The sequence below is a fragment of the Cnephaeus nilssonii genome, assembly GCF_951640355.1.
Source record: "Cnephaeus nilssonii genome assembly, chromosome: 14".
Classification (NCBI taxonomy): domain Eukaryota; kingdom Metazoa; phylum Chordata; class Mammalia; order Chiroptera; family Vespertilionidae; genus Cnephaeus; species Cnephaeus nilssonii.
The window spans coordinates 9,487,534-9,511,665 of NC_137085.1; the positions used below are offsets into that span (position 1 = coordinate 9,487,534).

Sequence of the window (24,132 nt, forward strand, 5' to 3'; positions counted from 1 at the left end):
TCCCTGCGCAGGGCATGCTGCCATGCAACTCATCTAGAACTCAGAGGTGGTCTTTCTGCCCTGTGGCCATTGAGGCTCTAAGCGAGTAGGGCAGACAGATACACATGACTTTGGTTATTCAATCAAATATACATAATAAATGCCTACGCTGTGCCAGACTCTTGTTTAGGTCCTTTGGGGTCATGGAGATGTACAAGACTGGATTCCTGTCCTCTGGAATTTTCCTTTAATTAGACAGACGTGACAGGGACCAGAGTGGCAAGCTGAGTATTAAAGGCGGTGCCTGGTGGATCCTAAGAGCCGTCTAGTGGGGTCGCGGCTGCACATTTGCCGTCCGTTCCGTGAACCACCCCTGAGCCCACCGTGTGCACAGCTTTGGGCTGGGCAATGGGAAGCCTCTGAGGAGGGCAGGCTTTTGACTGAGCCATCAGGGATGAGAAGGGGGTGCGGTACAGCCTGTTCTACCCTGTTCTCAGGGCACGCCCTGGGCCTGATGGTGGCAATGCACAGACGAATCTGTCACGCTCTTTCCTGGGGAGATCACAGTCCAGCGGTGGAGACAGATATGCCAACCGGTCATTCAAAAATAGCATAGCAAGCGATGAGGGAGATACAAACTTTCCCGCTCTGCGGCCTCAGGCGAGACCCTGAGCCACTCTGAGACTCAGTTTTTTCATCAGCAAAGTAGATGGGTTAACAGGGTTCTTGTGAGGATTAGGCTCATGCCATGTGCTTAGCAAAGCGGCGCACAAGAAGAACTCTGTGAATTATGATGATTAATAAAGTCATGTCTATATAGGAAGATTCCTCTAGTGGCTTTGTTTATTGAAGCTGAATGCTGCTGCTCTGAGTGCCTGTGACGACTGCTCCACGTCACTTCCTGTACCAACTGCTGTATTCCAGGGCTCAGGCAGGGAAACTGAGGCCTCCTGGGTCTGTTCTGGCTGTGAGACTTTTTCCAGATGTGATGCTGAGGTGTGCCACCTTGTCATCTCTACTGGGAAGCTAGACAGGGCCCTGGGAGATGGCCAGGGTCTGTCTCAGCGCCTTAGAAAGGAGCAGGGGCAGGTTCTGGAGTCGGGCAGCCCAGGCCTGAGTAGACAGCAAGCTAATTCCAGTTCTGTCTGGTTCCACAGAAACTCCACCCTTACGGCTCCCTCCAGCAGGAGATGGGGCTGGCCAACTCAACCAATGCCACCCAGGATAGAAGCTTTACCTCATCAGGACAGACTCTGATTGGCTGAGCAAACCCAAAGGCCGGACTCTGCTTCTGGCAACTTAACCCTTTCTTGGGCATCCCCTACCACACAGTAACCTCACCTCAACTGGACCCAAAACTGAGGACCAAGATGGTGGGCCTAGGGTCATCTGAAGGGAGCAGCCCCACAGGTGTGTGTGGACTGGCATCAGAAGGACTGCCGTGGTGTGAGAGGCCCTCAGGGCGCCTGCAGACTGGCATCAGAAAGTCCTAATGGAGAAGACTCAGAAACTTATTTCCCACAAGGAAGAAGGAGGTGAAATAGCATCTGGGCTTCTGGTGGTTCCAGCGCCTGCCTTGGGGGCAGCAGGAGAGGCTGGGAGGTCAGCCCTGGTGGAGAACAATGCCATGACCCTCCACTGCCAGAAGACATCGTCACCCATTCATTCATCTGTACTCACTCATTCATTCCTTCATTCAACAGATATTTTGGGGGCATCTACTTTATGCCAGGCTCTGGGCTAAGACCTGGGGATACTGCGGAGAATGAGATGGACATGATCTCTGCTCTTATCAAGATTTCAGTCCTAGTAGGGGAGTCGCATTAAATAAATGAACACACACACACACACACACACACACACACACTCTCATGTGATTACAAACTGTGATAATCTAGGAAGTAAAAGAACAGATTCCTGTAAGAGAGAATATTTAGATCATGTGTGTGTGTGTAGTGTGTGGTGGGGGAGATCGTAACTCTTAAGCTGGGTCCTGCGGGCCAGAAAATGGACTTAGCCACTCAAGGACTTTGGAAAGAGTATTCCAGGCATATGGGACGGGCTGGGTAGAGTACCTGAAATGGGAAGCTTGGCGTTCAGGAGGAACGGGGCCAGGCCCCTGTGGCTGGAGCTCAGTGAAGAGGCAGTTAAGCGGGTGGGGGCCATATTGCACAGGGCTGTGGTGGTTCATATTTTATTGATTTTGTTCTAGATACAATGGGAAGCCAGTGAAGGCTTTCGAGAAAGAGAGTCATAGAGTTTCAGGCACATTTCTAGAAGGTCAGTTTCAGGAGGTGCCCACCTGGCTCTGAGGAGATCAGTTAGGGGTCCCCTTAGACCTCCAGGTTAGGGGTGGGGGTGGCCTGTCCTAGATGGTGGCTGGGGAGGTGGGGATGTGGTAGAGGCTCTGGAATGAGCACAGAGAATTCTCCCATTTCTTCGCCCCTCCCCCATCCTCCACTGTGCCTTGCTCTCTCCGTGGATGCAAGAGAGGATTGGGGCCTTCCTCCCAGACCCCCTCCTGGCCAGGCCTGGGTAGGGCCCAGTGCTGAGTTCTGGGAATGCCTCTGGGAGTTGGGAGCAGTGGGTGCTTTTGCTGGCCAAGGTGGGACGTTCACAGCCCTCAGGGCTTATCTGTGCTGTCCCTCCATTCTCTGATGAACGGTCTGATTGGAAGCTGGAGCACAAACCTCTGGAAATGGATTTGGTTTGTTTTCTGCAGAGCTCCTCAGGTCAGGGCCCAGGGCGAGGTGTGGCTCAGCACTCTACAGGAAACTGTCTTGCCTCAGGGCTAAAGAAAGGCCTATCCAGGGGACGGTGCCTAGAGCTCAGCCAGCTGGCTGCTGGCTGCACCCCCACTGGAGCCCAGGGTTGGACAGCTCTCACACGTTTGCTAACTGCCTGGGATGAGGACAGCCCAAGGCTGCAGGTGTCAGTGACATAGCTTATGCAGGAGGGAGGTGTGTAGGTCAGGCTCACTTGCAGGGAAAGGGGTCAGAGAGGCCAGAAGCTCCATAGCCCGGATAGTCTGCGTCGTGTCCTGTAAGACCTCTTCCATGTCTTTAGAGAGGGGCCTGTGCCCTGGTGAGTTTGCTCCACTGCGGTGGCCACTGGAACCCCAAGAAGGGTGGCCCCGACGAGAATTCTTCCCTTACCCCCCTCTCAGTCTAGGAAAGATGGGGCATGTGGCCTCAGCAGTCTAACAGGAGATGGCATGTATGTGCTCATGACCAAGCCAGTCCCCCCGCCCAGCAGGGAATAGACCGGGGCTGAAGTGGGACAAGGGATGCACACTGTCCGTCAGCCAGGACTCAGCCGCGGGGTTAATTCTGAGAGGCTGCGCAGCTGGGTCTGCACAGACAGTTCTGCTGCTGCACTTTGATTTCATTTGATTCCCTTACAAAATGACATTAAGGGGAATGTGGGGCACAGGAGATTCGCCTGTCTGGGAAGAGAGCAAGCTTGCCTCTCTGGGACCTGGGACCTACCTCTGTCCACCAGACAGGTGCAGGGGACAGGAGTTCTGGGCACAGGGAAATGGTGCATCCGAATGCAGCACCCAGGCCTGGGACAGGGCTTCTCCCCCAGCTTGTCTCAGTAAGCTGCTGAGTGGGGTGGATGCTCACATGAGGGTCCTCGGTCCCGCCAGCTGTTGGGGAAGCAGACATCAGCTCCTGAAGGACCCCATCTTTCCAGGGACGGTGGTCAGAGTGCCGTGGCTGCTCTGCCTCTCAAATCGAGGACATCATTAATTTGACTCCGGGAGCTTGAGAAGATGCAATTTGACCGGTGGCCACCGCTCTTCAGCACCCCCATCCATCCCAGCAGTCCGGGAAGGCGAACAAGCTATCAAAATTGCATTTGAGAGTCATAATCACGGGAAACACAGCCGAGCCCCTCCCTCCACATAAATCACCCAAGAAGCCCACACAATGGTCTCTTTCCTGATGGGCCAATTGTCTTGGTTTGGTGTCTCAGGGCCTGGGAGCTGGGAGGATGGGAGCACAAGCATGTATTGTTGAAAAGGCCATCTGTGTGATTTGAATACAAAGTGATCCTTCAGTTCCCGGTATATACCCTCTGTACCCGCTTATGTGTCTCAGGTTCTGGGTCTTTTGAAACTCTCCTCTCTTCTGTGTGCAGTCATGCCCGGGACTCTGCTGGCCCTGGGTCTTTTGGCCCTTGGGGAGTTGGGACCTGTTGGAAATAATGAGGACAATTATTTATATCTAGTATTTTTATTCTTTGTTTAAATTTTTTAAAATATATTCTGCCACCAGAGTCTTCCTTTTTCACACATGTTACCATGAGCGTTCTGTCAAGTGAGGCGCAGGCAGTTTCACAGTGTGGGAGGGCTCCCCACAGGGAGAGCATGGGCTTTGGAGATGGTAATCTGGGACCCCAGGCATTATCTCCCCTAGGCCTCCCAGCTCTCAGATGAAAGGGACTAGGATTCAGAGATGTTAAATGATTTATCTAAGGTCACTCAGCTGGTAAGAGGCCGAGCTAGTTCTCAAGCCCAGGCCTTTGAAGTTAATCCATTGCTCTTTCCAATGTAAAAAAAAAAAAAAAATTGTCTTTTTGGAATGAGAGTGAGAGAAATCTGTCATCTCCTCCAGGAAGAGGCAGGAGGGGGCTCTCCTGCATGTAGAAGTTGTGGCCTTTTAAGCTTTTATTTGTCCTAAAGCTTTAGGACAAATAAGTGAGATACAATATTCTCTACACCATGGAGAATGAACTTCCAGCGTTCATCTTCCTGAGGGGTGGCCCAGGCTGAAAGATTCAATAGCTTCACACAAGATTTGCAAAGTCTGGTATAAAAGACATCGTGGAGCTCCTCAAGACAGGCTGGGGGTCGGGTGGGGGCTTGGCACTGGGACTGTGGGTTGACTCCCTTCCCCTTCTGAGTCTGGCATTCAAGAGGACCAGCAGACACAGCCTTGGGGTACCCGGCAGCAATGGCACGTGGGCCAAAGGCAGAAAAGGATGGCTTCAGCTTCAGGCCGGGTGCACGGAGCAAGAGCCGGGAAGGAGGCCTTCGACCCAAGCCCTGTGGAGGGCGGGGAGAGACTGTTCCAGGTTCTGGGCCCAGATCTTGCTAATTGACTGGTTTCAAATCTCAACTCTAAGTAACTGGGAATCAACTGGACAGGATTTCAGATATCCCCCCAAAGAAGCAGACTCTCCAGCTCCCCTCCCACCTCCTTGCTGCCTGTCTGCCTGTGGGTAGACTGCCTTCTTCAAGTCTTACCCTTGGACTCGGCCATCTTGTCATTCCTTTTTTAGCTCTTAACAAAGACAGCACAACCTGACCGTCTATCCTGTCTTGACCTTGTCTCCCCTCAAGCCTTTCTCTGAATAGGGCCAGCATCCTCCGAATTGTTCCCAGATCTTTGGTTTAAGGGTAGAACAATAACACTAAGTAATTTGGTGAGCATGTGTACTGTGAATCTGGCCCAGTGCCAAGCTTTGGACCTACGTTTGTCTCTTCAATCCTCATTTCAGCCTCATGGGGTTCATTATCCCTGTTACACCTTTACCCTCATCATACCCAGTTGATATATGAAGGCGCTATCTTAGAGAAGTTTAGAACCTTGCCCAAGGTCACACAGCTAGTGGGCTGCTGGGATTGGAACTTGGGTGGCCCAACTCCAGAGCGCCTGCTTTTGATTGCTCTGTTTGTACTGCTTTCCAGCAATCATGGACCATCCAAGTTGAAGGTGAAGGGGAGGCTGAGCAGCCACAGTCCTGCTTCAAGGCCAGTGTGGGAGGCCCTGGTCTTCAGAATCAAGCTCGGGTCTCAGCTTGGTTCTCAAGGTTCTCCCTGGTTGTACTGTGCTCCTGCTTTGTGCTCGCACCCTGGCCACACTGGACTATTTCCCCTTCTCCAAGTCCCCCACGCACATTCATGTTTAGACTGCTTATTCTGCCTGATGTTGCCTGCCTTCCTTGTTGTCTCTGCTGAATGCAATTCCCGACCTTCAAGGCTTGGCACCTCCCTGAGACATCTTTCTCAGACTTGCACCCCAGGTCGTGGCTTTCCCCCTCCGCATTTCCATAGTATCTGGTTCATTCTCAGCACTGTGTGGCAGGCGGATGTGTCTCACCTGTGAGGCTGTGGGCTCCTGGGAAGCCAGTGGAGGCTGTATCTTACTTATTTTTCTGTTACTGCCTGGCCCTTAGTAGATGTTGTAGAATTGAACTGGGTCACACAATTCAAACCTCCCATGTTCTAGAAATCTAGATGAGGAAACTGAGGCTCACAAACAGGAAGTGGCCTGGCCAAGGTCATGGGACAAATTAGTGGCAGAGCTGGGACTAGAACTCAGGTGTCCTGACTCTCTTGACTCCGAGCTGTTTCTGTTGCACCTCAGCTTTGCAAGACCAGAGCCTGGGTCCCCACTTGGTTTATTAAGCAACCTGTCCAGGTTCACTTCCGGGTCATGGATTCCATCTTATTCCATGCTGATCCCTGTATATCCTCAGAGAGAAAGAAGCCCTGATCAAAACTGTCCCTGTGGTTCTCTTCCCCTCTCGCCGAGCCCATTGCCCTCAGAGTAAACCAGCATAGGATTCTGAAGACCTTGGTTCAAATCCTGATTTTCTGGTAACTCACTGTGTGACTTTGGGCAAATTTCTTCACCTCTCTTCAACACAAAACCACAATTGGGAATATAGTATTTATCTTATGAGTGATTAGAAATTTGATCGAACCATACCGTCTTTGAATGTGGAACTGAGAAGCTACCCCCACGGAGATCAATTGATTAACAAACTGATTTGTAGACACTAAGACCAAGAGAGGCAAGAACTTGGCCAAGGGCACATGGTTGATGCTAGAGCTGGAACTAGGACCCAACCCCCTTAACCTTGTAGGCCGCCAGCGCTCCTCTTTAGTGACTTTCGAAGTTTGCCAGGTTGGGAGGAGGGAAGGACTCAGATTGTCTTAGACATGCTCTCGTCATCTCACTCCGCTGGGTTGTCATTAGGAAGAGTAAGTCACCACCTTGGGCTGTAAAGGAAATAGTGAGAAATGGCCCGGCTAAAGGCGTGGGCAGCGGCTGTCTAGGAGGCTGAGTTGTCTCCCAATTCCTGGCGTGTCCTTGCTGGAGTGGAATGAATGAGGCTGCTGTATTTCACCTGGAGGTTGGAGCCTGGCAGGACTGGCGGAGAAGCTCCCTTGGTCTGCTCTAAAAATAGCACTGGGATCAGCGCTGAGGGGAAGAGCAGGGGGCTCCTTCGGGAGCTGGGTGGGACCTCGCCCCCTTCCTCTTCCTGCCAGGCCCTCTGTGAGGAAGTGCCGTAGATTCAGAGGGTTTCAGTCTGGGAGGGTCCTGGAGCATCAGCCCTCACGTCCCCTTCTCATACAGAAGGGGAGGCTCCGGAGGCCGGGAGAGGGGAAAGGACTGGCCAGCAGCCACAGAGTCCCGGGAGAAGGCCCCGGATGGCAGGCTGTCTTCCTCCTGCTGTTTCAGCAGGGCGGCTCCAGGCCTGGTGAGGTTTTCTCTCACTGCCTCTGGGCGAGCACAGGGCCTGGGAATTCCTGGGGCCGGATGTGGTTGGGCTTCCTGAGAGTCGCCCAGCAGGCGAGGAGTCCCCCTCTAGTCTGCCCTGAGCCCTGACCTCAGCCAGCTGGCCTTCCAGCGCCACGCCTTCCCTTTACTGGTGTCCCTATCCTTGCTGATGTGTCCTCCTGTCGCCCCCTGGACTGTCTGCAGGGAGAGAGTACAAGGCGGGGGCATAAAACTGGTCTGCAGGAGAGAGGGTCTAGTGGCCTCGGACCTCTTTCTTTTCTGCCCTGCCCCAGGAACAAGCAGAGGCAGCTAAGGTAGAGGCAGGGGCCTGGGTATAGAAGCAGGCAGGCCAGGGTTCAAATGCCAGCTGTGCCTCTCACCAGCTGTGGAATTACCGGTGGACCACCTAGCATCCGTCCGATGAGACGAGGGCACCTATCTCACTGGTTTCTTGTGAGGATTAAAGGGCTGGGTGTGCAAAGTGCCTGGCATGCAGAAGGTACTCAGTAAAGGTGCCGTCATCACTAGGTCAAGCATGAACATGTGCTCACCTCTCTGCAGCCCCTTCCTTGCGGCCTCCCCCATGGGGCATGCCGGTGTTTGCTTTTAATGCAGTTGGCGTTTTTGTTGTTGTGTTGTTGCAAAAATTACGTTTATCATGAAGAAAACGTTTAAGACAGATGAACCAGGAGAAGGAAATGAAGTTCACCCTTCATCCCAACACCCAGAGATAGCCACTGTTAACATGTTTGGGTGTATCCTCGTCGGGCAATTGTTTATACACACATATATCTTATTTGCAAGTTGTAGTTACTAGTGCACACAATTTTCAAACTTGTTTTTTCCCCATTTAACCCTGTAGTGTATCCATGTTTCCATGTCAATAAATGTTCCTCTCCAGCATCATTTTTAGTGCCTGCAGAATATTTCATTATGTAGATCAGGGGTGGGGAACCATTTTTCTGCCAAGGGCCATTTGGATATTTATAACATCATTCTCGGGCCGTACAAAATTATCAACTTAAAAATTAGCCTGCTATCTTTGGACAAAAATTTAATTAACACACCCCTAATGCCTTGGCAGGGCCAGACGAAATGATTTCACAGGCCTTATACGTCCCCCACCCCTGGTGTAGATGAAACAGGCTTTATTTAAATAGTTTCCCGAAGTTTAACACTTAGGTTGTTTCCATTTTTTCATTTTTTACAAAAACTTGATATTTCACAAATCCTTGTGGGTGTATATTGGTATCTCCAGCATCTAGTGAAAATGATTGACCCTCCACAAATATCTGATGAATGAATGAACATTTTGTTAGAATAAATTCCTGGTAGTAGAATTTTCATGTCAAAGAGTGTGTATTTGTAAAAGAGGTTCTTGATATCTGTTGCCAGTGACCCTCCAGATCGGTTGTGCTATATAACCCATACTGTAGATTGACCGACCTATCCTGCTGTGCCCAGAACTTGGCCTTTTTACCACGGAAAGTTCTGCTTCCTGGGAAACCCTTTAGTCCTGAGCAAACTGAAACAGTCTGGGTAAGAGAAGGACCATTTCCCCACACCCTCACCAACACTGTGCATTGTTACATTTCTTTTAGTAGGTTCGTTTTTGGATTACTAGAGAGGTTGAATATTTATTTATATGCCCTTTTGTTACTTATGTTTTGTGAACATGCGTTCAAGGTATTTTTTTGCTCATTTTTTAATTGGGTGGTTTATAGTTTAATCAGGAGTTCTTTATCTAATAAAGACATTTGTGTTAGTCTTTCATTTTTTTATCATTTTTAAAATTACAAATGTTTTTTATTCATAGGTAATCAGATCTCTGCATTGCTTTGATAGTTGCTTTATCAAGAAATTATTCACATAAACAATTTATCTCCTAAAAGTATACAATTCAGTGGGTTTTTAGTACCATTACCACAATCAATTTTACAGTATTTTCATTATCTCCCAAAGAAACCATGCCCTTTAGCTAGTAACCTTTATCTGGAGAAATAGCAACACCAATAATGAGAGAGTATCACCAATTCTCTCATCTCCTCCAGCCATAAACAACCACGAATCCATTCCTGTCTTTATTGATTTGGACATTTCATATAAATAGAATCATAGTATTTGGTCTTTTGTGACTGGCTTCTCTCACTTCACATAATGTTTTCAAGGTTCATCCATGTTGTAGCATGCGTGTCATTCCTTTTTATGGCTGAATATTATTCCATTATGTGGATCTACCACATTTTGTTTATCCATTTATCGCTTGATGAATATTTGGGTTGCTTGCACAATGCTGCTATAATCGTCTGTGTGGAAGTTTTAGTGTGGACCTGTGTTTCCATTTCTCTTGGATATATACGTAGGAGTGGAATTTCTGAGTCCAATAATAACTCTATGTTTAACTTTTTGAGGAACTGTTGGACTGTTTTCTGAAGTGGCTGCATGATTTTATATTCCCACCATCAGTGTATGAGGATCCCGATTTCTCCACATTCTCTCTAACACTTACTATTTTCCCATTTCTTAAATTAGGCCCATCCTACTGGGTGTGAAGTAGTTTCTCATTGCAGTTGTGAATTACATTTTCTGATGATTAATATCATATCTGTTTATTTTAAAAATATTTTTTCCTTTGGTGTTATGGTAGTCACCCAAGGTTTATATAATAGTCATTGCACCTCCCTTGAACTTAATGGTTTTATTTTTCAACTTTTTTTTTTTTTTTTTTTATTTCAGAGAGGAAGGGAGAGGGAGAGAGAAATAGAAACATCAATGATGAGAGCGTTGCATTGATGGCTGCCTCCTGTGTGCCCCCCACTGGGGATCGAGCCTGCAACCGGGCATGTGCCCAATCTGGAATCAAACCATGACCTCCTGGTTCATGGGTCAATGCTCAACCACTGAGCCACGTCTGTCAGGTTGTTTTTCAACTTTTAACATTTTAGTCTATTTGCAATTACTTTGGTATATAGTATGAGGTAGAATGCCTTTTATTTTTCTCAGTTATTTGTTCCATTGCTTTTTACATTATGTTAGCATAAGTACCCTTTCATTACTCTTTTTAAAAATTAAGAAAAAAAATTATTCTCACATATTTATCCTTTTAAGTGAAATTTAGTATAATTTTATTCAGTCCCTACTTCCTCTCTGCCCTCCCCAAAAATCTCATTGAGATTTTGATTAGGCTTATGTTAAAAATATAATATCAAAAAGGGGAGTATTGAGGTCTATTCAATACTGTCTTTCCATCCAGGAATAGGATTATGTCTCCTCATTTATTATTTCCCAAGTAAACTTTTGAAAAGAAAATTTTTTTCTTATAGGTCTTGTATATTTTTGTTAAACTTATTTGAGGAAATTAAAATGTTTAAATCTATTTACAAATGAAAATATTTATTTATTTAGCCTTATATATGTTCTTTGATATATACTTGTACAAAAAATCTGAAACATTACTAAACTGGATAAAATAAAGAAAATCCCCATTCCTCAGCTCTGCTATAAGCTTGGTGTGGTCTCTCCAAATATTATTCCATGCACATATGTATACATAGACTATGTTTTATCTTACTAGATAATATCATCATACAAAAGTTTCTGTAACTCATTTTTTAAAACTCAATATAACATACACTGAGTGGCCAGATTATTATGATCTCTGAACACATAATAATATGGTTACTCAGTGTGTGTGTGTGTTTGTATATCCTACCTAATAAAAAGGTAATATGCAAATTGACCGTACCTTCGACATGCCCACCAGCCACGCCCACCAGCCAATCAGAGCAAGTTTGCAAATTAACCCAACCAAGATGGCTACAGCCACAGAGAGCAAGGTTTGCCAGGTAACAGAGCAAGCCAAGCTTTCAGCCTGCCCTTGCCAGGCCTAAGCCTCTACTCAAGCTACAAAGTTTCAATTATAGAAGGTAAACAAATTCAAACAGAAATGGTGGCAGAACGAAGCTCGAGAAAGCAGGCCAGGGTTGCCGGCGGCAACAAGGGAAGCAAAGCTTTCCGCACACCCTGGCAGGGCCCACCCGCTTAAGGCAACAAAGTTTCAATTATAGAAGGTGAATTAACTGCAACAGAAATGGCTGCCGGCCGGGGAGGGAGCAGCAGGCTTGGCTCCGCTCCAGGCTACAAAGTTTCAATTGTAGAAGGAAAATAAATTCCAGATACCAGGGCCTCCGCTTGCGTTGCCAGGGGGCATGGCTGGCCTGCAAACCACCACAGGCCCCTCGCTCAGGCCGCCCCACGCCCCAAGGGAACCCCACCCTGATCAGGGACACCCTTCAGGGCAAACCAGCTGGCCCCCACCCATGCACCAGGCCTCTATCCTATCTAATAAAAGAGTACTATGCAGATTGACCATCACTCCAACACACAATATGTCTGCCCCCATGTGGTAAAAGATCCTGCCCCCATGTGGACACAAGATGGCCACCACAAGATGGCCAGCAGGAGAGGGCAGTTGGGAGGCACCCAGCCTGCAAGGGAGGGCAGTTGAGAGGGACCAGGCCTGCAAGGGAGGGCAGTTGGAGGTGATCAACCCTGCAGGAGAGGGCAATTAGGGGTGACCAGGCCGACAGAGGAGGGAAGTTGGGGGCAAACAGGCTGGCAGGGGAGCAGTTAAGCATCAACCAGGCTGGCAGCGGAGTGGTTAGGGGGTGATCAGGCTGGCAGGCAGAAGCTGGTAGGGGCAATCAGGAAGGCAGGCAGGCAAGCAGTTGGGAGCCAGCAGTCCTGGATTGTAAGAGGGATGTCCGACTGCCCGTTTCGGACATCCCTCCAGGGGTCCCAGATTGGAGAGGGTACAGGCTGGGCTGAGGGACAACCCCCCTCCGTGCACGAATTTCGTGCACCGGGCTTCTAGTATATATATTAGAGGGGCCTGGTGCATGAATTTGTGCATGGGTGGGGTCCGGCCAGCCTGACCAGGGGGAGGGGACATGGATGGTTGGCTGGCTTGCCTGCTGGTCGAACTCCTGGTCGAGGGGACAATTTGCATATTAGCCTTTTATTATATAGGATATACACTGAGTGGCCAGATTATTATGCAGTCAGAGATCATAATAATCTGGCCACTCAGTGTATAAATCTTTTACATCCGTACCTGAAGTTCTCTCTCTTTATTCTTAGTAGCCAATGGACCATAATTTATTTAACTACTCCCCTGTTGATGTGCAATCAGCTGTTTCCAATATTCTGATATTATGAGCAATGCTGCAATAAACATCCTAAGAATGCCCTGTGTACAACATCCTATCGCATTTTTCTGTAGAAAAGAGCGTGACACTACCAACATGCTCTGCAAATATTTTTCTTCTATGTAAACATGTCATCTGCCCAACACTATTCTTATTATCCTCATTTTACAGATGAGAAAGCAAAGGAACAGAGAGGTTACGGAAATGTACAATTCACATTCCTATTAATAGTGAGTGAGGGTGCCTATTTTCCTGCACCCTACCTAATCCTAGGTGTTACAGCTCTTTTAATTCTTTGTTGGTATGAGAAGTGAAAAAATATATTTTATTTTAATTTGCAATTGTTGGATTATTAGTGAGGTTGAGCTTCTCTTTACATTTATTAGTCACTTATATTTCTTTTTCTTTGCTTGTCAGTTCATATCAGTTGCCAGTTTTCTACTGGGGCTTTTGACTTATTTATATGGCTAGAATATTAACCATTTACTTATGATATAGGTTACAAATATCTTTTCCAATTTGCCATTTGTCTTTGAACTTTATTTATAGTATCCCTAATCATTCAGAAATTAACATTTTTTGTAATCAAATCTTTTGATAGTCAAGCCTTTGGGTGGGGGTTGGGGTAGAAGGACTATATTTTCTAAGGTCTTTCACACTCCAAGATTATAATGAATATTCTTCTATATTTTATTCAAGTATATTCATATTTTCAACTTATTTGCAGTTAATTTAATACCTGGTGTCAGATGGAACTCTCATTAAAATTTTCCCTTAAATGGTTAAATAATTTTCCCAAACTTAATTTTTGAATCATCTTTCCTTTTCTCTCTTATAGACCAAATTTCCAGACATAGGTGGGTGGGTTTCTTTTTTTTCTTTTTAACTTTCTTTATTGATTAAGGTATTACATATGTGTCCTTATTCTCCCATTACCTCCCTCCATCTCATCGGTGGGTGGGTTTCTTAATGCTCTTGTCTTCCTCATTAATCTAATACTACATCCGGTTGAGACTCCATTACTATAGCTTCATAATATGGGTTAATAGTAGTCAACATCCCAAGACCAATCTCCACTACTCTGCAAAATTTCCTCTGAAGTTATACACCTAACTCTAATCTGCCAGTGGTTTTACCCTTACTTTTTCACAAACACATTTCAATATCAGGAATGACACCAGATCTACAATAGTTTGTCCTCACCTCCGACTACCCATAATGAGCATGTGGGCTGGCCCATACTTTGCTTTGCTTTTCTTCATGCCTCCACACTATCGCTGAAGTCATCTAGAATTTCAGTTTCTGATTGTTAGGGTTTTTAAACATTAGTTCTATTATGTTTTAAGACTAACTTGTTTAAATTGCATCTAACTTCTCAATGATGCGTTATCAGTACTTAACTGAGTAAATGTTTCTGGCTTCATTGCTTCTCGTTCTCTAACATACTTCATTATCTCACTCTTGACTTCTTGACTTTGATTCATTTTTGTCTGGAGAGCATTCTTGAGTGATTTTTCCAGAAAGGGTCTGTGGGTAGCATACTTTCTCAGTGTTTGTAAGTCTCAAAGTGTTTGCCCTTTTCCTGAGGAGCGGATCCAGGCGCTTTGTCATCCCAGCATCCAGTGTTGGAACACGTGCCGTTGCTTTTGCCACGTAATCTTTCCGAACCTCAGATTTCTTTAAGGAAATGAGCAGAGTTCTCTTTCCAATCTTTGGAATTTAGAAATTTCATTAGATTATTTCTAGTTGTTTGCTCTCTTTTGGTAATTTTTCCTGGTACTAACTTCAGCTGTTTCATTCTGAATACTCAAGTCTTCCCTTAGCTCAGGGAAATGTTCAACTAATTCTTTGAATTATTTATCTTCTGTGTGTTCAATTCCCTCTTTCTTGATTTTCTACTACAAATAATAGTAATAGTAATAATGGCACCTAATATTTATCGAATGTGCTTTTTCCTTCTTCGATAATATGTATTCTGCCCAACACTATTATTATTTTATAGATGCGGAAACAAAGGAACAGACAGGTCCAGTAGATTGTCCAGGGTCTCCTACCATGAGGTGTAGGTCATGATCCAAACCAGGGATCTGACTCCAGAGCCCATGTTCTTAGCTGCTTAAATTCCCTGCTTATCAAATCCAACCCTCAAACCCGACCCAGACCCTGCCTGACCCCAGTACCTTTCAGTAAAACTTTGTTGACAGAGGGAGAAAACATAGGGATGCTAGAATGATGGAAAGGAGACAGCTTAGGAAACAAGACCAAAGAGGAGATGGGATCATCAAAGGTTTCCCAGTGAATTTAGAGTTGGGGATCTTCCCCTCCCTCCCTTTCCCTCTGCTCGGCCACCCTCTTGCAGGCTTCATCTCTGTCCCTGGGACTACGGCATGCCTCCTTATAGATCTCCCTGTACCTTCTCCTGTCCCTTTAGTCACCTCCCTGAACAGCAGCCAAGATGATTCTTCCTAAAGAGCAAACCTGGTCACTTTCTCATTGTGGAATGTTTGTTGAGTGGTTGAGTGAACAGATAATTTCAGAGTGCCTGTTGTATGTCAGACACTGGGTTAAGTACTGGTCAGAAATCTTCCAGTTGCAAGTGACAAGAGCCCAACTCAAATTAGCTTCAGCCAGGAAATGGAATTGATGGGGTTATGGAGGGTAGCCTTCAGGTATAGCTGAGTTCAGGACCTTGAGCAATATCCCCAAGAATTAGCCTCACCCCTTCCATCTCTTGATTCTGCCTGCTTATGTGTTGGCTCACTCCCTCAGTTATGGCAGTCATGATGGCAGCATTATGGCCTCTGATTTGGTGGCCTGGGCAGAGGCCCAGCGGTTCAAGCCGGGGTGGCCCGGGAGGAGTGTGTGGATGAACCACATCTAGCAGCCAAGGTCACAGGGCTGGCCTCTACATATCTGAGCCAGTTGCTCTGTGCCGAACACTTCCCAGGAACTCGGGTAGTCAGGACACAGCCTGTCCCCGGAGCTGGCACAAGCACAGTGGGTCGAGGATTGCTCCCAAAAGCCTGGCATCTCAGGCCAACATATGGCTGCTTGGGCTGGAGCCAGGAAGGGAGGTGGTCACGGCTCTTGGCCATCCTGTACCACTGCAGCCGCCCAAGGTCAGGCCGAGGCTGCTGAGGGGACTGCAGCATGCACCCAGGCTGGAGGCGGAATCCAGAAGTGACAGCTCTCAAGGCCAGCTCTCTGGGGAGGACATTTGGTCTCCTGGCTTTCACTGCGCATGGGCTTCTTCTTGCTGTGGCTGGGAGCTCCAGCTCCCGGGAGCAGGTTGGGAATTGTCCTTGCTGCCTGTCGTTGCGAGGAAGAGGCAGATGGCAAGGGGGGAGACATTTTGGGAGCATGAACCGGGGGCAGAACACATAGGTTAAGAACATAGGTGTTGGAGCTGTACTGCCTGTTTGCCATTACTTTTGCCATATACTGGTCACCTTTCTGAACCTCAGTTTCCCCATCTGTAAGACGGGGATGAAGACAGTAGCCTGTTGCTCAGTAATGGTTCATGCTTATCCGCTATTAGTAGATGCCAGGCACCACGGCAGTTCCTTATCTCTTAGACCTCTCATAGAGAGCACTTTTAACTCTGCTCTTTGCATTGGCCCTCTCACGGGTAAATTCTGTCTTTTTTACGGATAACAACAACAATGACAGCACAACAGCGATACTCTTATTTATTGAGCACTTATTGTGTGCCACACACTCCATACGTGCTGCCTCATTTAGTCCCCACAGGGCCCAGTGAGGCAGGTAGTAATAGCCCCATTGTATAGATGAGCAAACTGAGACTCGGAGCCATTGAAGTGGACTGGCCCCAGATAACTTGCAGTCCGATTTGTTGTATTTCAAAGCCTGTGCTCTTTCTAAACACCACTGACTGAAACTAGTCATTGAGAAAACCTGGAGAGGCCTGGACTGACCATCGAAGGGGAAGAGTGGGCCTGGGGCCACCAGACACACCTGTGTGGTCTCATTTTAGAGACCTAAGTGTGAGGCCAGGAAAGGGGTAGGGACTTGCCCTGGGCTCTGCAGGCTCCTTGTGAGTTTGAACCTGAGGATACCTGCTCTTGTCCCACCCACCCCACCCCTGGCAGCACGTGCCCCAAGATCAAGGCCAGTGCCACCAGGAAGAGCCAGGCGCATGGCCTTAGCAAGCAGTGTGAGACCCTGGGGTTCGGGTCATAGAGGCCAGACTTGATAGGACAGTGCCTGCTTGCAGCATCAGTGCCAGGTCAGCCATGCCGACCTTCGAGTCGGACCCTAGGGGTGGGCTGCTTCCCTGTCGGCCTGTGTCCATAGTTCTGGACACAGGCTTTAGCACATAGTAGGGATCCAGTGGTTATGGAAATAACAAATAACTGTTTCTTGGCTAACTCTCTGGTGGGGAGGGCCTTTCTGCATGGAATCTGTAGACGCCTCCCTGCCCCCCTCCCCTCCCCAAAACCAGGGCTTGTGGGATCCAATGAGTAAAACCAGATTTCCTAAGTGGGTTAGTGGATTCAAAGCTGGGGCTCGGAGGGTATATACAGACAATTCCACAGTTTCACAGGGCAGCTCAGGGTCACCACCCTCTTCTGTAGCACGTTGGGGCAGGGGCAGGGCTCTGTAGACGGTGGGGCCGCAGTGTTCCAGCTCAAGCTTCCGTTACCTTAGACACCCGAGCGCAGGCCTGGTCCTTGCATTGTCCAGGGATAATGAAAGCCCCAGCCGCTGCTGGTGGAGGCGGGGCTTGGTCTTAGTCTATCATAGGCTCTGGAATTCTGGGACCACACCTCTCTCTTGCTTGTGCCCAGTTTCTGCATAGCGGGCATCACGCTCCTCCCTGCCCTGCGACAAAATCCTCCTGGACTTTGGATCAGGAGCCAGGATGGGAAACTCATTCACGCCTTTCGCAGGTACATTCCTTTCTCTGAGGTGGGCATTGCCGGGGCTTGGCCTCTGCCAGGTAGAGTTTGCAGGGGCGGGTGAGTGGGTTTCCGTCTGTGCAGGGCTCACTATGGGATCTTGGGAACACAAGCCTGGACATACCAGGTTTAACACAGTGGAGGCAGCAGGGGAAGATGGTGGAAACCTCGGGATGGTCGGGGCTGCAGGAGAGCGGCCTGTCCAGGGGACCTGAGTTGCATCCTGCTGCTGCCACATCTCTCTAGGGCCTTTCTAAGGCCTTGGGCTCTGCCTGGGGTACTGCCCCCCAAAACAGGAGGTGTGCACACACGGGCTCCCTACTGAACCTTCTTGGTCCTAGCCCTGGAAGCTGCTGCCAGCTTGTGAAGAGTGTGAAGTTTGCCTGCGTGACTGGGCTGTCCACCCAGCCTTCTTCTCAGTGTTGCTGGGGGGCTCATCTGTTCCAGGTGCTGCTCTAGGCAGTAGTGCAGGGCACAGTGGAAAGTGGATTAGGGTTGATCCATAGTTGTGCACTCACTGGTGTGTGACCTTGAGCAGGCTTTCTAATCTCCCTACGCTCAGTTTACCCATCTATAAAATGGGTTCATTGGACATCACATCCAATAGGGTTATGAAGATTTAATGAGTCAATAACCAGGAAGTGCTTTGAACAGCGTTCACACATAGTAAGTGTCAAGTAAGTGTTTGGTAAACATAATAGGTGGGGCCCAGGCCTGAGGGCCCAGGCGCCAATGCTGTGGCCAGTGAGCCACCTGGCTCTTGCTGCTCCCTAGATCCCAATCCCTCCTATACTGAGCAGCACCGTCACTCATGTAGGTCTGAGAAGCATTGGGATGCCACAGAAGGAGCGCTGGACCGGGAGTTCGCAGCCCTTGGGCCCAGCCCTGCCGCTGAGTTGCTCCGTTTCCTTGGGAAAGTCACTTTCCCTCTCTGGGCCTCAGCTTCACTGGCTGTAAACGGAGAATTGGAGTGGAAGACCTCTGAGGGCCCTCCAGCTTAGACAGCCTGGCTGTCAGGGACTCCCCCATCTTGCCCCAGGCTGTGTGTGCACTGGGAGGGCCCACAGGTCCCTCTGATGTGTGTCTGGAACCATGGGAAGGGAGAGGGCAGCGGCTGCCTGAGCTCCTCCGGAGACTAGATGCCCTCCTAGCCTGGCCTGGCAGATGCCTGGGCCTCAAGGCACTGACTGTTATGCCCTTTCCTGACTATCCTGTGGCCCAGGGCATTGATGGATGCATTCGGGATCTGTTCTCGCCCCAGTGCCCGGGGCTGGCAGAGCTGCTCTGCCCGCTGTGGCACGATGTTTATTTATGGACTCATTAGCCTGACTGTGTGGCTGATGTCTGCCTCCCGCACTGACTGTCAGCTTTGTGAGTGCGGGACCCAGTCCCCAGGGCCTGGCGCAGAGCCTGGCACATAGTTGGTGCTCTGGAACTATTTGTTAATTAAAAGAAGGTAAAGGCTGAGCTGAGGCTCAAGGGCTCCTCTCAGATAAAGGAACCCTGTGTCCAGGCTCTGCACCCTAAGAATTCTTATCCCAACCACCACAGATTTCATCCTGGGAGCCAACCAGCCCCGCTGGGAAGGAATTAAGTCAGCCCTGTTGGAATTGGCCGTCTCCTGAGACTCACTTCCCAGTTTCTCGGGACAAGGGTGGGCTCCGCTTCCCCGGAGCCTGCTGGATGGCAGCCTTCCGACCTGGGAGCTTCCTGCAAGAAATGCCTTGGCTCTGCCCCCAGGGACAAGACACAGCATCGGCCGGAGTTTGTAGTTTGGATGAGGGCTGTTCCAGGTCTCCCCTAAGAAAGGACATTTTCTTATACTTGCATGTGTGAGAGAGACAGGAATAGAGAGACAGACAGAGATGGGCCCTCAGAGGCATTGGGACTAACATAAGGAGAGTAAGGGGCTAAGGGACAGCACTTCAGTCCAGAGTGGCCGAGGTGGGGTGAGGCAGAAAGGGGGATGGGACTCCTCCCGTTCCATTGTTTCTGTGCCGACATCCTAGGGTGCCTGCATGTTCAGGTGGGAGCTGGCTACGGGATGGGCACCCCCAACTTGGGCCTCAGGCACATCAGACAGCCCATTGCAGCAGCCGTAGCGGCAGCGCCGAATGGCTCTGTGCCGGCCAGGCCGCTGCCCGCAGTGGTGGGGCTGCCCTGCCTGGGAGGGGGCACCCTGGAGTCGGACCGACCGTGTTCAATCCTGGCTCCACACCCATCTAGCGGTGTGACCGTGGGCAACTTCCCCTGCCATTCTGTACCTCGGGTTCTTCACAGGGTAATGATAGACCCTGCCTGACAAGGCGCTGGTGGGATTAATTGAATCATTTAACGAAGGCCATGCTCTCAGAATAGTGCCTGGCACAGGATCACTGAACCCTCTATTAATCCCCTCGGTGGGCAGGTCAGGTGTGGTCAGCCCCGATTTACGGATGAGGAAACCAAGGGGCAGGGAGGCTGGGACTTGCTCAGTGATGCCCAGCTGACCAGTGCTGCAGCTGGAGCTAGAACCGGGGACCCTTGCTTCCCAGTCCCTTGTTCTCTCCTCTGCCGCCCTCGTCTCTCTGTGAGGGAGGTCCCCTCACGTGTGGCCCTCACTCTTGGGCTGCTGTAGCATCAGATTGAGGGGAGGAAGCCCCGCCCTCCCTGTCCATCTCCGATTCCCCAGAGTTTGGGACACAAAAGTGCTAAATAAAAACATGCTGCACTGGATGGTGCTGCTGGGAGGGGCCTGAGGCAGCCGCCGCTTCCCCACCCCGGGGGCGGGGGCGGGCGTGGCATTTGCAAAGTCAGCCTGTGTTGGCTGCAGGACCCTGGGTTGAATTGCAGCCACCCACTGGGATGAGAGCAGCATGGGGGTGGGGGCGTGACAGGGAAGCCTCGGTGATTGGCTCCCTCCTGCCTGAGTGGTGGCTGGTGGCTTTGCACTGCCCCCGCAGGGGGAGCCCTCAGGATGTGTGTGGGGTGCCGCCAGTTCGGGATCCTAGTGCCAGTGGGTGCCACGGTAAGGGATGGATGCCTCTCCCTTCCGGGGCCAGCCTGGGGTGGGGGGACAGATAGCGGGGGCGGGGGGGGGGGGCGAGGGCCCGCAAGTATGAGCGGGTAGCCCAGGAGCTAGCCGGGCCCCTCGCAGGCTGAAGGGCGGGCTGGCAGAGCACTCCTCTCTGAGACATCCCGGGTTCCTCGGGTGGAAGTGGCTTGGGAAATCACAGAGTTTTCTATCTGATGGAAGAAAGAAATCCAGCCGCTCTGCAGAGTGGTGGCTGCTGGCTGGACAGGGTGTGTGTTTGGGAAGAGCTCTGAAGGAGGAGGAGGAGGAGGAGGAAGAGGAGGAGGAGGACGAGGGGGAGGAGGAAGAGGAGGAGGAGGGGGAGGGCCGAGTGATGCAAGGGTTTTGAAGAGGCTACCTAGATGTGGGAGGTGGAACCTGGTCATTTGGTTCTGCTTTTCCCAGCAGGTATCGCTCCCCTGGGGAACTTGGGTAAGTCCATAAATAGCTCTGCTGACACAAAGAAGCTCTGTCTGGGAAGGCAGCTGCTTGACACGGCCGCCGGCCGGCCGCCAGGAGCTGCCACTGACACGGCCGCCCGCCCGCCCGCCCGCCCGCCTACGGGAGGAGCCGGGCGGACACCGGGCAGAGACCTGGGCGGGCGGGCGGGCTGGCGGCAGCGGCAGCCCCGCGTCGCCTGGGTCCCTGCCGGAGTGTGCTGGGTAGGTGCCTCGGGGACAGGGTATGTGTGTGGGGGGGTGGGGGGGGTCTTGTCCAAGCCACCCTATGCCCCTGTTCCTATTGTTTCTTCCCCAGGGCAGCCATTGATGGGCATGTTGCAACCAAACCGTGTGTGTTCTGATCGGAGCGTGTGTGTGTGTGTGTGTGTGTGTGTGTGTGTGTGTGTGTGTGTGTGTCAGGGGTGGGGACCCTGCAGGGTAGCGGCATGCTTCCGCCCTGTGCCGCTCTCCACTTCGGGGCTGGTCAGCCGGCTTTTCTTTCTGGGAGAAAGGAATGTTTGGTGACAGAAGTCGGGACACTGCCTGGGGAGGGAGGGAGTGCCCAGCCAGCGGTGGTGGTGGTGATGTCGGGGATGCTGACCGCACGCCAGGCCCCCGGGAAGGCTGCTCTTGCCTAGTTCCGTGTCAGGGAGGGAGGTGGTCTCGGGGGCGGGCCCCCAGGGTTGCCTGCGACCCCCGGAGACTTCTGCCGAAATGGTACCGGGAGCGCAGCCGGGATGCTCGGAATCCTGAGCCCCTTGGGAAAGGTCCCGCACCTGCTCCCTTGGCTCCGGCTGAGGCCCGTAAGGAAAGGGGGTAACGGTCAGGGACCCACTCACCCCACAGAGCTAGCCGCTGTGAGCGGGCAGAGGCCAGTCCTTTTCTCAACTTGGAGGCCCCACACCTCTGCTCTTGTCCTGAGGTTTTCAGGAAGAGCCCTTGTGCGTGGGACCTCAGAGCTGAAGAAGAGCCCGGGTCCAGAGGGGGTAAGGGCCACATCCAAGTTCACACCGTGGTCTATGGCCGGGACCAAGATGGAGGACTGCTGCGCCCTGGAACAGTGACGACAGGATGCGTGGCTGCCAGCACCGCGGCCCGAGCTGTGCACTTCGGCTGTGGGTATGGCACTCTCAGGGCAGGGCCACGGGGCCACGCACCACAAACTTTCCACATTCTGCCGCCTAAAGGCTTGTGGCTGGGGGCTGCTTCTCCTCTCGAGCTGGCTGGAGCGGATAGATCTCCTAGAAGGAAGGAGCTGAGCTGCAGTGCCTGCCCCACCAATGCCCGCGGGATCCCAGCCAGGGCACCGTGACCACAGTCAAAGTTTCCACCAGAGCCCCTGGAGTCCTCCTTGCCCAGCCAAGGGCCACCTGCCCGCTTCCCCAGCTCCAGCACGTGGCCTGGCTTAGCCCAGGGCGGGCCCTTCAGGGAGCCAAGTTCTACAGCCGGGCTTGCTCCAGGCCCCGCCAGGCATCTGAGGCAGCAGGGCGATGGTGGAGATAGAGGCAGCTGAGGCAAGGGACCCCCTGTTGGGATGTCTCCAGGGCTTGGCACCAGACATCTTTGCCGAGGCTTCTGACTATAAGTACTTGGTATCAATGAAGTCACCCCACGCCCGGCTTTCTCACCTTTGCACATGCTGTTCCTGCTGCCTGGAAAGCCGGTTTCTTCTTTTCTCTCCAAGTCTTAATCCCACCCACACTTCCACCACTAGAGCAACTATTCCACTTGGAGTCTGTCTGTCCATTGGTGGCCAGGAGTCCCTTTGGAGGGGCCCTCGTTTCTGCATGTCAGGGTTGCCTCCATAGGGTCAAGGGGTTGAGGGGGGAGTTGACAGGAGGCGAGGCAGGGAGAATCTTGCCTTCAGCCTGGCTGAGGCCACAGGGAGAGCCCACTCAGAAGTCATACCGGGCGAGAATGGTGTCCACACCGTGGCCTGGGCATGCGGGCAGAAGGCGCAGCCCTGGCTTGTTTGAATGCAATGCTTATGGTCCTTTGCACAGACTCGAGTGGCTTGGAGCTCAGCTTGGGGCCCCTTCAGATGGTGCCAACCTGGGGGGTCGATCTGGGCGGCTCTTCAACCAGGGGTCTGCCGGGTTTCCTGAGAAGAAGCACAGGTGTGGAAGGAGTGCTCATTCCAAGCTGGGTTCCTGAGGCTCCTGAGAGCTTTTCCCCTATTTGGTCTCCAAGGCTCTAGCGATGGCGGAGTCCATTTGCCTTCTGGACACACAGGGCAATGAGGCAGGAGAGGAAGGACTTGCCTGAGGTTATATGCGACTCAGCAGCACAGTTGGGACAAGACCCGGGTCTCCGGCCCCCCAGCCCAGGTGTCTCTCTCTGTCACACCAACTGGATTGCTCAGAGTACCTGGCTTTCGTCTTGGCGCTCCTTTTCTCTGGACTCCGCATCGACACTTTTTTCCCCTAGGACCTCCGGGCTTGCTGGCTGGGGCCCGGCTCTCCTCGGGAAGAACAGTGTGTGCAGTAGAGAAAGCCCTGGGTTGGCCAGGGCTGGAGGCTAAGGCACATTCTAGTCCCTGCTTGCTGGAGGATCTCAGGCAAATATGCACTTCCCCCTCTGGCTCAGTTTCCCCTTTGGGGCAACCAGGGACTGGACCAGGTATTGCCAGGCTCTTTCCAGCCATCGGATTCTTGGATTCTCTGCAGACCCTCTCTTCTTCCTGGGTTTCCAGAGTCCTTGGTCAAGGCCAGGGTCTGGCTCAGCAAGGCAGCCGCCCCCTCCCTGCTGTCAGGTGCTCCTGGTCAGAAGCCTTCTCCTGCGAGCTGGAGCCCAGGCTGAGGCTGGGAGGTTTGTTGTTGTTTGTGGAGCCAGGCCGTTTCCAAGATGTCATTGCTCGGGGAAAGCCATCATTCCTCCCAGGGATAAACAAGGCTGCTTATGGCTCAGCCCTCTCAGCCCACAGAGGCTGGAGCCACTCACCACAGGCCAACCAGGCTCAGCCCCAGGGAGCCGCCACCTTCCCCTGCACAGCCCGCTGCACCCAGGCATCTGGATGGGGTG

At 51.1% G+C, this 24,132-nt stretch overlaps 1 protein-coding gene across 5 annotated transcripts in view; it reads left to right on the top strand.

Moving 5' to 3' along the window:
- RGS3 (regulator of G protein signaling 3) overlaps positions 1–24,132 on the top strand; it is a 115,288-nt gene that overhangs the window by 61,797 nt on the left and 29,359 nt on the right. For 2 of the 5 annotated variants that reach the window (XM_079791006.1, XM_079791007.1), the window contains one exon: positions 1,137–11,714. The exons of the other annotated variants lie outside the window; for them this stretch is intronic. In XM_079791006.1, the coding sequence (XP_079647132.1) occupies positions 1,137–1,244 (108 nt within the window). In that variant the 3' untranslated portion in view covers positions 1,245–11,714. Of the gene's footprint in view, positions 1–1,136; positions 11,715–24,132 lie in introns of those variants that run through there. 5 annotated transcript variants of the gene reach the window in all.